At 39.8% G+C, this 13,116-nt stretch overlaps 1 protein-coding gene across 2 annotated transcripts in view; it reads left to right on the top strand.

Moving 5' to 3' along the window:
* Nucleotides 1-13,116, top strand: part of SLC41A2 (solute carrier family 41 member 2) — a 45,481-nt gene that overhangs the window by 30,114 nt on the left and 2,251 nt on the right. For both annotated transcript variants that reach the window (XM_068142295.1, XM_068142296.1), the window contains exons 9-10: nucleotides 1,327-1,458; nucleotides 2,719-2,867. In XM_068142295.1, coding sequence (XP_067998396.1) covers nucleotides 1,327-1,458; nucleotides 2,719-2,867 — 281 coding nt within the window. The remainder of the gene's footprint in view (nucleotides 1-1,326; nucleotides 1,459-2,718; nucleotides 2,868-13,116) is intronic.

Below are 13,116 nucleotides of genomic sequence, written 5' to 3'. Positions count from 1 at the left end.
TGTAGTGCTTTAAGAGATACAGATAGAGAGGGATGTGCAAAATTTTGAATGTATCAGTTATTGCCGTTGTTAGCCTGCTTGTAATTACCCAGATTGCTTTTATCTCCTCTTTTTTTAAGCAGCAACTGTTTCATATTTTCTAGTCATATGGCACCATCCCCAGCTTTGTAGCTCTATTAAGAAGCCATTTTGCATAACAGCTTTTTTGTAATTTAGTCACAGAAATTATCTGATCTCCATCCAAAGGTAGCACATGGATCTGCCTTCCTTTCCATACCTCATTCTCATTGGTCAGAAATCTCAAATTTATTATTCTCAATCAAAAATAGATTTTGGACCCTACTTAGATTATTTTCTTCTGTAGCTTAGATAAATCCCTTATCTCACTTCTTCTGTAGTTCATCTGAAAAAAAAAGGCACTGTTGTTTTAATTTTCCTTGCAGACACTGACTCAGCCTGTTGGTAGTTCATATTTTGTGCCTGCATCTCCTGACTGGGAAGATGCAGGTAATTGTGATGAAGAGTCCTTTCTGCCAATGCCAATATTTTTTTTCCAACATCTCTTTTCTTTATTTGTATTTTAAGCTTTTTTGCTTAAGAAGTTCTAGTCCCTTATTAGGTTTAGCCTTTAATTGTGTCTGTAAGCATTCGTGAGGAAGGGAATTTTTGAGTTCTCAGTATTCGATCTTTGTCCTAATCACTCCATAGTCACCAAAAAGATTTGGCAAATAATGTCTTCTGGTGACTGCTAAGCATCAGATCAGTCAAACTACTATTAACAAGGGCAATCTCCTGAAGTGGGGACAAGATCTGCATTACTTCCTTCTAACCATATCTTCTCAGAGCAACTTGTAGCTATGTAAAGTAGCTGGGGAAGAAAAAAACCCAAAAACTAGTGCCACTGCATTCTGTAATGTAGATAAAACGAGTTGGTTTAGTTTTCTGTTCATTGAAATAAAAATTCATGGAACATAGGCTAGGTTGGAAGGAGCCTCAAAAGGTCATCTGGTCCAATATTTTGTGGGAAAGGGAGCCTAGATGAGATTATCTAGCCCCCTGCCCATTCATGTCTTTAACATCCAATAATGCTCCAAACTGGAACTTGGATTTTTTTACTTATTGCAATGCTTGATGTTAATCTGTCTTTAACTAATACATGTTTGAAAGATGTTTCTCTCTGAGACTTTTGTGTGTGTATGTGTATATATGTGTGTGTGTGGAGGAGACTGTGGCAAACAGAGGAAGTGGGTAAATTTGCAGAAATATCGCTCACTAGAGGAAGAAAGTTACTTGAAAATTTGCCACTCATTGCCTTTTGTATTTCAGGTATTGGTGGTAATCTAGTAGCTATTCAAGCCAGCAGAATTTCTACCTACCTCCATTTACACAGCATCCCTGGAGAGCTGCCAGAAGAAGCCAAGGGTTGCTATTATCCGTGCAGAACCTATTACGGTACAGGTATGTGTTAGTCAGTTAATTGTTGAAACTCCTGTTTCCTCTTTTTTCACCCTGTATGCCAGACTGTACCACCAGTGAGAAGTGGCAACAAACAGAACCTGTACACAATCCAAAGGTAGCAGAAGAGCAGCAGTTTCCTTTGCCAGCAGGTGTTTGCCTGTGAGAATCACAAGGAGCTCCCTGCAGGAGGCTATATGTGTGCAGAGAAAGGAAGAGAAAGGTGTAGCATAGCAGGACACTGTGATGCCCCCTCAGAAGGATTTCAACCCTCATATCTCCTTGCCGTGTTTACCTGCTTCCTAACCTTTGTAATTTAACTCCAGAAGTTCAATCTCCTGCTAGGACTGAACTTTATGGATAATACTATTACTAAACCAAGTCCCTGCTTTCTATTTCCCATTTCCTATTTGCCATTTTCTTTCTAGGTTCTTGCTTCAAAATTACTCCTCTGCTGCATTGCCTCCTTTCCTAATAACGTAGCAACTGTGATGAAATGTAATATGCCAACAGCACATTCATATTTATGAAATTAACTGGAACAGATGAGAAAAATGGTACCCATGAGGCCAATTTTTAGAAATACAAGGTACTTTTGAGGACAGACTGAAGGAGTTGGGGCTGTTCAGTCTGCAGAAGAGAAGGCTCCGAGGTGACCTAATTGTTACCTTCCAGTATCTGAAGGGGGCCTACAGGAAGGCTGGGGAGGAACTTCTCAGGATATCAGGTAGTGATAGGACTAGGGGGAATGGAATGAAGCTGGAGTTGGGGAGATTCAGGCTAGATATGAGGAGGAGGTTCTTCACCATGAGAGTGGTGAAACCCTGGAATGGGTTGTCCAGGGAGGTGGTCGAGGCCCCGTCCCTGGAGGTGTTTAAGAGCAGGCTGGCTGAGGCTCTGTCCAGCCTGATCTAGTGTGGGGTGTCCCTGCCCATGGCAGGGGGGTTGGAACTACATGATCCTTGTGGTCCCTTCCAACCCTGAATGATACTATGATACTATGATACTATGTCTTGAATATGGTGTCTAAAACATTCCCTTTCCTAGGAAGGCTTTAGGAGATCACTGCAGCTCAAAAAAAAAAAAAGTAGATTGTGTCCAGAATGAAAGGAAATAGTTTGTACCCTCTTCTGGTAGGGCCTTTGTCTGGCAGACTATGCTGTGGAATTCCAGAATTGCTTTTTATGTATAAATGAATAAAAATCTGTTAGAGTAATTGAGGAGTTTAACTAAATGTTGGGGTTTTTCCATTTTTTATTGTAGGAGTAAATAACAAATCAGCCCAAGTTCTGCTGCTTTTGGTGATTCCTGGACACCTGATTTTCTTGTACACTATCCACTTAATGAAGAGCGGCCACACTTCCTTAACTCCCATCTTTATAGCAGTATATTTGTTTGCAGCTCTGCTACAGGTAAGAACAAGTACAACTGGAAAATGTTTGTCTAAAATCAAGTTCCTGAAGGAAAAAAAAAAGTGTTTTATCTACTTTCTGACATCTCATGAATAGTACAAGAAGGTAAGGCTTAGCAAGCACAGGCTTTCAGCACAGTTTGGAAGTAACTAATTATCTCCACATGTATACAGCTCACACAGATATATCTGTATTGTGAGTGGCTTTTGGAAGACACTTGACTGTATAATTTCCTGGTCATGCATCTTGTGCTTTCTCTTTCATTTGCTTCTTGGAACCATTGCATCGAAACCCCTCCATTTTTAGCTAAAACCTGGCTGAATTACCTACAATGTGACCAATTTAGTTTTAAAAGGGGAGATGAAGAGAAGGAAAAAGTAGCATTTATGAATGGTGAATACACCATGGAAAGCTCTTAAGGACATCTAAAGTGATTCACATTATATATTTTTTAAGCAGTAGACAAGAAGGTTATGGCTTGCTCAGTGAATTCTTAATTGTTAATCTACATTAAAGTTGCAATTAGTGTGACAGTGATCACTGTACAAGAAATTGTAATTGCATTAATTGTCAAATGTTGTTGACATTGTTTTGTCTGGTCTTGCCTAGCATCTTGTTCACACCCAGGAAGGGCAGTTCTGGAAAGATGCTTTATGAAATAGCAATGTCTTAAATTGAAATAATTTCACTTAGAGAAATCAGTAATACAAATGAAATGTTTTCAGTAAATCCACAGACAATTTTTAGCTAAAACCTGGCTGAATTAACTACAGTGTGACCAATTTAGTTTTAGAATGGAAACAACAGTATCATCAGCCACTGTCCCACATGGTGACCTAAGATGGAGAGACATGGACTTGATGGATGGGTGACTTGGTGGATAAGGAACTGGCTACACGGTTGCACTCAATGAGTTGTGATCAACAGTTTGATGTCCAGGTGGAGACCAGTGAGAAGTGGAGCTCTTCAGGGGTCTGTCCTGGGTCCAGAGTTCTTTTGTCAGGGATATGGGCAGTAGTATTGAGTACACCCTCAGGAAGTTTGTGGTTGACATGAAGCTGTGTGGTGCAGGGCACTCGCCTAAGGGAAGGGATGCCATTCAGAAGAACCTTGACAGGCTTGAGAAGTGGACTGGTGCAAACTGCATAAGGTTCAAGGAGTCTAAAGTGCAAGGTCCTGCATCTGTGCTGGGCCAGCCCTAGGCACAAATGCAGCCTGGGTGTGGAGTGGGCTGAGAGTAGTCCTGAAGAAAAAGATTTGGGAGTACTGATTGATGAGAAGTTCAACATGAGTCGGCAATGCACTCATACGGCCCAGAAGGCAAATCATAACCTGGGCTGCATCAAGAGAAGTGTAGTCAGCATGTCAAGAGAGGGAATTTTTCCCCTTTACTCTGCTCTTGTGAGACCCCACCTCGAATACTGCATCCAGTTCTGGTATCTCCATCATAAGAAAGACATAGAATTGTTTGAATGAGTCCAGAGGAGGGCCACAAGGATGATCAAAGGGCTGGAACACCTCTGCTATCAGGATAGGCTGAGGGAGCAGGGGTTGTTCAGCCCAGAGAAGAGAAGACTTCAGGGTGATCTTAAAGCTGCTTTCCAATAGCTGAAGAGATCCTAGAGGAAAGTTGGAGAAGAACTTTTCATAAGTGACAGGACTAGGGGAAATGGTTTTAAGCTGAGGGAGAGTAAGTTTAGACTAGAGCTTAGGAAGAAGTTCTTCAGTACAAGGGCAGTGAGACTCTGGAATAGGTTGCCCAGAGTGGCTGTGGATGCTCCTTCCCTGGAGGTATTTAAGGCCATATTGGATGAGGCCTTGGGCAGTCAAGTCTAGTTGAGAGGCATCTCCCTGCTCATGGCTGGTGGGTTGGAGTAGATGATCTCTGAAGGTCCTTCTGACCTAAGCCAGTCTAATAAAAATGTCATTTTAATGTTCTGAATTGCATTTCTGTGTTTTTCACACTACTATTTCAATACAGATGGGTTTTAAAAACTGTTACTATTTTAATCCTATAGGAGAATTCTATACTTTTTTTGGTGTAATATAACTGGTAATGTTCCAGCCTTTCCTAGTGAGAATGTGGTACTAAAAGTTATGAATTGCTTTTCATTTTTCTCTTGCAGAACAGTCTACTTTCCAGCCTTATCACTTGTTTTATATGTTTTCCTGAGGAAATGATGTTATGCCTTCACTCTGTTCTGTCTGTTCTCATAACTTCAATCCTTTGGCCCATTTCAGTAAAGTTTCCCTAAGTCTTGCTCTCTCAGTGATACTAAATTCCTATAAGCTTAACATAAACAGAGTGGGGCAAGAGTCCCTGTTAATACCTTTGCTGAAGGCAAGACTGCAATGTGATTTTAGCCATTATAAGACTTCAGAGATTTCATGTGGGAATCAGCTGGAATTCATAACTCGATATGAAATTCATGCAGTCTTCCGCCTCACCTTGCAGTCATAATGCGTTTAGGGATACAAACCTTTTCTGCAGCAGCAAAGGGTGGAATAAGTTGTGAGGAATGCGAATGTGCATCTGAAAACCAAGTTAAGGCCTCAGGACAAGGCTTTCAGATCAGACAGTAATTGAGACACAGCATCAGCACATATACACATTAAGTTGATTTGTACAAATTCAAGGTCTGATTTGAGCACTCAGTTTTGCAGTCAGACATCTCCACTCCACAAGGCCATACCTGATTTTCATGATTTTCCACCTATAAACAAGGCATCTGTTTTTGTTTGTTGGGTTTTTTCCCCCCCTTATTTCCTTTTACAGCTGATTTTTTCCTCCTTTTCTCATGTTGTTCACCATTACAGGCAGTTCAAGATGTATTTACTTTGAAACTGAGTAATGGTGTTGCACGCTGTAACTTCTTACGGGCCTTGACAGATTTACAGCTTGGAACTCCATGTGTATTAACACCTCCTGAAAACATTTAATAGCTTCTTTTCTCATTTTAATTTTTCTGGCATTTTTTCTAGTAGTAATTAGTGTAGTTTTGCATACCTCTAATTAGACCAAATTAAAAAAATTCAGAGGGATGATTCTTAAAACTTTTAACCCTTCTATCTTGAAGATATTTTATTTACCTGTCAAACTGAATCACTTCCCTATTGCAGTTGTGTGCTTTTAAGCTTCTCCTTTCTCAAGGAGAAAGCTTATGTATTTGTATTCATTCCTCTTTCCTTTTATCTGTGACATCATCAATGCAGCTGGATATAATAACAGTTTTCAAGTTGTTGGCACAAGCCAACATCTATTGATACTCATTTTTCCACGACTATTCTGTGGTTTTGTCCACCCAATGAAAACATTTCCAGTTATGCTGTAAAAGTGCAAAACATCACACCTAATTATTGCCATTTCAATTAGCAACAAAACAAGCCCATTGACAATCTTCTGAGCAGTGAGAGATCTGCATTCTAGGCCTTTGTGATAATGTATTGGACTTTGCATTTATTTTCCTTTTGCATATGAAAATGGCTCTCAAAAGTGCAAGTGTGCTTGCAGGCTGTATCTTCTATGTTTGAGATGGTCGATGATAATTTAATACAGCATAGTGATTCCCTAAGGTAAGAGCTAGTTATTGGTTAGTCCTGTGTTTGAGGAGGCTTGATATCACTACTTTGGCCTTTTCATTTCCTTATATTGAGCTGGGGGATGAAAAGGGTAGCTGAATAATGATTGTGGCAATATATTACCTATTCACGTTTTTTTTCCACTCTGTTAAAAAATCAGAATGCTAAATTAAAACCAAACAAATAAAAAACACCCAACAAACAAACCCCACCCCCCCCCAGCCCCCCCCCCAAAAAGCCAGCAGCAACAAAGTGAATTTTCTGTCTTTAAAATTCAGGTGATTATTGTAAGGCTGTTGTAAAATATTAAATTATTTAATGACAAATTTTACAGTGGGCTGAAAGGTTGTTAATTAACTTCAAGACCGGTTTATTAGCTCTGATTGCTCAGCTCTGTCTTTATCTGAAACAGAGAGGAAGGAGCTAGAGAAATGACAAAAGGAGAACTGGAATGTGATAGTAAGCTTAAAAAAAACCAAGGAAAAGTTAATACAAAAACTTTGTCTTTTACATTTCCCTCTTCCTCTGTCGGTTTCTGCTATTCCACGTTACAGCTACAGTAAATTTGTAACGTACATACAACTTCTATTTGACATTTTAGCAAGACTTTTTCAAATTGTCTGTAAACTTCAATATTCTTCTTTCAAAAGTGATGAAATGGATTTTTATGTTCTGCCTTGCAAGCTTTATACAGTATTATTGAAGCTCCAATCAGATAGTTAATTATATTTTCATTCAATTCTGATACTTCTGTTGTTTGATTTTTCTACTATTATTTTTTTTCATCACCCATGCTTACCAGCTTCCTGCCAGTTCTTAGCTATTCTCTCCCCATCATGTCATTTAAGTGGAGTATTTATGGGAAATAAGTATTTAATATGGCACAATGCACATTAGCAATAGTGTAATTTAGCCATTCTTGTCCAAAAATACACCATGTAGTAAAAATAATATGTACATTTTCACTGAGTATGTAGTTGCTTCTAAAAAATTATTAAGCTATTTACAGTAATATGAGTAGCCAGTATTATGGTCTGCATTCTCTCTGAATAAAATAGTTCTAGTCTAGTTCTAGTCTAGTCTTAAGTCTAGACTTAAGAAAGCATAGGAAGTGTTTTGGTTCATTTTCTTTTCTGTTAGTTTTCCCACCTTTAATAGTAGAGTTGTTTCTCTTATTTAAATAAATGCATATCCAGAAATGTTATTCAGTTAAATTTGTAGCTTGGTCCTATTGAAATCCAAGGCTATACTCCCTTTAACTTTACTGGGGCAAGGATTTTTCAAGTATATTTTCATAATGGTGGGGAAAACTGCACAAATATTTTTATTAATCTGCAGTCAACTGGAACTTCTAGGCTTGAGTTCAAAAGGTCTGAATTAGCTCTGTAGTGAAGAGTCTGTTCTGTGTTTATGAATGGCAGAACCAGAGGAAAGTAAAATGTAAGGAAAAAAAAACCATGCTGAGGGAGGTGTACTCTGTATATATGTAGGGTACTTCACATGGCATCCTGGCCTGAATCAGGAACAGTGTGGCCAGCAGGAGCAGGGAGGTCATTCTGCCCCTGTACTCAGCGCTGGTTAGACCACACCTTGAGTCCTGTGTCCAGTTCTGGGCCCCTCAGTTTGGGAAAGATGTTGACTTGCTGAAATGTGTCCAGAGAAGGGCAACAAAGCTGGGGAGGGGTTTGGAGCACAAGCCCTATGAGGAGATGCTGAGGGAGCTGGGGTTTGCTTAGCCTGGAGAAGAGGAGGCCCAGGGCAGACCTTATTGCCATCCACAACTACCTGAAGGGAGGTTGTAGCCAGGTGGGGACTGGTCTCTTCTCCCAGGCAATCAGCATCAGAACAAGAAGACACAGTCTCAAGCTGCATCAGGGGAAGTTTAGGCTGGATGTTAGGTAGAAGTTCTTCATAGAAAGAGTGATTGGCCATTGGAATGTGCTGCCCAGGAAGGTGGTGGAGTCACCATCACTGGAGGTGCTTAGGAAGAGACTGGATGGGGTGCTTGGTGCCACGGTTAGTTGATTAGATAGTGTTGGATGATGGGTTGGACTCGATGATCTCAAAGGTCTCTCTTCCAACCTGGTTAATTCTAATTCTAATGTTATAATGCAGCATGCAGTATCTGGGCAAGCCAGTGTGCACTAAAGAAAACCAGTAAAAAGGAATCCTCTTCCACAAAACCAGGTCCCACACAAGCACATAGCAGTATGCTGCATGCAATTTGGTGTTTGATCAACAAAGAATGTTTTAAATGAAAGTCAGGCCTCCTTCTGCCCCTCATAAATGCTCAAGTATTTTGTAACTTTATGAGGCTATGTACTGTGTAAGGTTTCATCTTCTGTCTTGTCAACCTCCAGCAGAATGAGAGCAGGGCTGGAACTGCCAAGCCATCAGTCCTGGCACAGGGCTCTGAGCATTCAAAGGCAGCCTCTGTTCTGCGTGTTCTCACTGAGCCAGTAAAATGCCCTCTAAGGAATTTTCACACCTCCTAACCAAATATGAGCACACAGCTATGTTACAGACTCGGGGAATAAACAAACAATAGGAGATTCCTAGAGCTATTACCAAGCAAATAAGCAATTCCAAAATGCAGTCCTTCTTATCCAATGACGGTCAGATCTAATGCTGAAGTAACTCCTGCAGTGCTCCAGGGCTGTTTGCAGCAAAAGAAACCCAGGAATTCAGCAGTGCTCATAAGGGCTTCCTGCACACATCAAAACCATCTTGGATTTCTCAGTAGCATGAGGATTCCAATGATGGTATGGGCCTCATCAGTGTGGAGAAACAACTCATGTGGTATACTGTACGTTACAGAGAAATATAGGGGCTGGGTTTATGGAGAAAATATTGATGCATTTTAACTACTGCTTATTCTAATAGGAAAGATTACTTCTGAAATATAGAACTTGTAACTGCTAAGGAGACTGCATGAGTCAAGGAAATATGAAAGCTAGGGTCCAAACCTGGACAGTTCTGCATTTTCAATGTTTTCTTATTGCTGCATGAGAAGGAGAGTTGCCTGATTCATTGGGATCTGAATGCAGGGTATCACCTGTTGTTTTCCTTCCAGGCATGTTGCTGTTTGTGGCAGAAGCCTGGCTCCTACTGGGTCCTTAGCTGGGATGTATCTTTTTGTGCCTCCAGAAGGCTGAGCTCAAAGTGCTTATGTATGTAGCAAGACACATTGAGCTGTGCTACAGCTAGTGCAGACTGAGCACATAATGGTCTCGTTCTGATAGCTATAAATAGGAAATACCAAGTATTGTCAAGATACTTATTTCATATTTTGTTGGTCTAAAACTGATGATGTCTTTAGTTTCATTTTCCTCAAATTTGACTGCTTTTTTCCCCCAGATACATCTTAGTGTATCTTCCCTTTATCAAAAAGCTGGCATGTTGCCTGTATTTTTGTAGTCCTTGCTCTGGCCTTTATTTTGTTGCTCACTGACTATAGAATGTATCCCTTTGCTTAGATAGATCTTTTTATGTATACAGATATTTAGGTACTTTTCACCTTGTTTTAAACTTCAGGATTATTTAATACTTCAGTTTGGAAGAATTAGTAAGGCTGTTTCATAATTCTACCACTACTCATCTACTTTTTTTTTCCAAAACCACTTCACTATTCTCTTCCTCTGTACATGAAATAATTAAAAAATACCAGCTCACATCCCAAACAGTTCTGCATATATTTACAGGCTCTTATCACTTTTCTATAGCATTTCATGCTAAACAGATAATTTTTGTACTATCTCATTAGGCTTTTCTGTAACATCAATCCCTTTATTTTTTCCCTCAAAGCCAGCTGGTTTTCAGTTTGAAGTATGAAGGCTTTCTTCTTCGTAGCATGAGCACAGGGTAGAAGTACACAGTACCTGTACTGATGTGCCACCTGTGCCATTGTGCTGAAATGAGAATATGTCACTGGTAAATCCCAGAAAATGTGAAGTGTGGTGCCACTTAAAGTCACAAGTATTATATAATTATTATCATATAATGTCTTTTGTATGATTTTCTGTCTTCTTTTTACCTCTGACAGATCTTTGTGAGTGACTTTGCTATCACTTCAAATCCATGGACTGTCTTCCAAAATGCATCAAACTCATCGTAGGGCTTTTTCTTTTCTTCTCCAAATGACAGTTGACTGATGACTTCGATCACTGCCTTTTTCCATTGTTAAGAAGTAAAATCTCATTAAAGATTTCAGTCACTTTGGTCCTGCAACACCAACTACTGTAGCCAAATAAGCAACCTTTTCCAAAGACTGGTCTGTATAATTCTTAAATTTGTTTCTTACCATGCAAATTCACTATGAGGCCATTAGTCCTTCACCAAAATATAGGCTGGTGAGCTGAAGATTCATCCCACAAGCAGCATGCCCCAGCTGCCTTCATATACTTTCATAAACATCAATTAATCTGTTACAGCTTTTTTTTCCCTATTACTTGGAGAAGCCAGGCTTGTTATAGTTTGTGTTAGGTGATATGGCATCCTGCCCTGCATCAAGAACAGTGTGGCCAGCAGGAGCAGGGAGGTCATTCTGCCCCTGTACACTGCACTGGTTAGGCCACACCTCGAGTCCTGTGTCCAGTTCTGGGCCCCTCAGTTTAGGAAGGATGTTGACTTGCTGGAATGAGTCCAGAGAAGGGCAACAAAGTTGCTGAGGGGCTTGGAACACAAGCCCTATGAGGAGAGACTGAGGGAGCTGGGGCTGCTTAGCCTGGAGAGGAGGAGACTCAGGGGTGACCTTATTGCTCTCTACAGCTACCTGAAGGGAGGTTGTAGACATGTGGAGGTTGGTCTCTTCTCCCAGGCAGCCAGCACCAGAACAAGAGGACACAGTCTCAGGCTGCACCAGGGTAGGTTTAGGTTGGATGTTAGGAAGAAGTTCTATACAGAGAGAGTGATTGCCAATTGGAATGGGCTGCCTGAGGAGGTGCTGGAGCCACCATCACTGGAGGTGTTCAGGAGGAGACTTGATGGGGTGCTTGGTGCCATGGGTTAGTTGTTTAGGTGGGTTGGATTGGTTGATGGGTTGGACACGATGATCTTGAACGTCTCTTCCAACCTGTTTATTATTATTATTACTATTATTACTATTACTATTACTATTACTATTACTATTACTATTACTATTACTATTACTATTACTATTACTATTACTATTATATGCACCTGTAAGTTGATATGAGAAGATCACCAAAACTCAATTTCCTGACTTTATTTTTCCTAATAGTCTAAGTCAATTATTTTAGGGTGGAAAATACATAGACAAATCAAAGGTTTTCATGTTGTGATTTTTTTAAAAGCCAAAAGTGCATTTAAAACTTAAACTGCCATTTAAATTGAGCTGTGTATGCTGTGTCTAATTGGTCGTGGCATATAAATGCATTATAAATGAGTCTTGGAAGGAATGCTTTCATCTTCTAATAGAACCATTGTTGATGTGGGGCACTAGAGTCTTCTGTGCACATCCTGCAGGAGATGTTAATGTGCAGTATCTTCTATAAACAGGCTTCTTTTTGTCTCTGTTAGAAGAAGGAGCTGACTCAAAGAATCTGATAGTCTTCCAAAGAAAACATCTGTTTTAAATATATTTGTTTGGATTCCAGTCAGCGTACCTAGGACTTGCATAATTAGCTTAGACTACAGAGTTCCCTTTGCAGAAGATCTGTTTGTATAAATAAACCATGCATTTTTCATTAAGCAAATACTCTGTTTCTTTTTTTCTTTTTTTTTTAATTAGGAATTCAGGCTTGTATTTTAACCTATACTCTTGCAAAGCAACGATTAACTGAGAAACTTTCCCAACACTTTCTCAACAGTTTTTTGTACTATGTTCATTTGACTGTGTTTCGTATTGTGGAAAAGTGTCTTGCAGCTCTGTGTTATCAGTATTTCAGGAAATGTGTGCATACACTTATAAAGATGCTTTTGATACCTGTTATTTATTATTTGCCAAAGAAAACACTAATTTTGTGCCTTTTCCTACTTTTGATACTCTTAGGCTTTAGAAAAACAGATTATGACAGTAGCCATCTTAAGTTTACCCTTCCTAAAGATCTGATGAACTGAGAAGAAGACATAAAATAGAATGTTTATTTCATCTTAAGCAGCTACTTGGAAGAGACAAGAAGAAATGGAAGCTCCGTTAGTGGTCCTTTCTCCATTCATCTCATGTCATGCCACACAGCACTCCTGCCATGGTTCCACTGAAGCACAGTCTCTTATCAGACAGCTGTGCAGCATTAAAAGAATTCTTTTCTAAAAATGGATTAATGGTTATGCATACCTTTGATATCAAGATCAAACCTCTTGAATGTTCAGACACTCAGCTGGGAATGAAATCGTTTACTCTGGGGCAAACTCAGCCTGGAGTGACAATTTCATGATATGTATTGCAGGTGTGCTTCACTCAGAAGGGCTGAAGCTGGTGTTTCATGCATGAAAGTAGCTTCTAGGACATTTTTTTTTTTTCAGTTCATACAGATGAAACTTTTCTTTATCTGACCCAGAATTCTTTATGTCACATTAGATTTCAGCTCTGATCCAGACCTGTGGAAACAAGAGTTACACCTGTGTTGAGTGTTTTCATCTGGGGCAGCATTGGTTGGTTTTGAATTACCTCAAAGCCCTGCTTGTGCTCTTGCTGAACAGAACGATGGCT

This window comes from Melanerpes formicivorus, unplaced genomic scaffold (genome assembly GCF_026170545.1).
Source record: "Melanerpes formicivorus ecotype bairdi unplaced genomic scaffold, bMelFor1.0.p_v2 SCAF_8, whole genome shotgun sequence".
NCBI classification, from domain to species: Eukaryota; Metazoa; Chordata; class Aves; order Piciformes; family Picidae; genus Melanerpes; species Melanerpes formicivorus.
The sequence above is the reverse complement of the archived record's forward strand: the minus strand, read 5'-3'. Positions and strand labels throughout refer to the sequence as shown.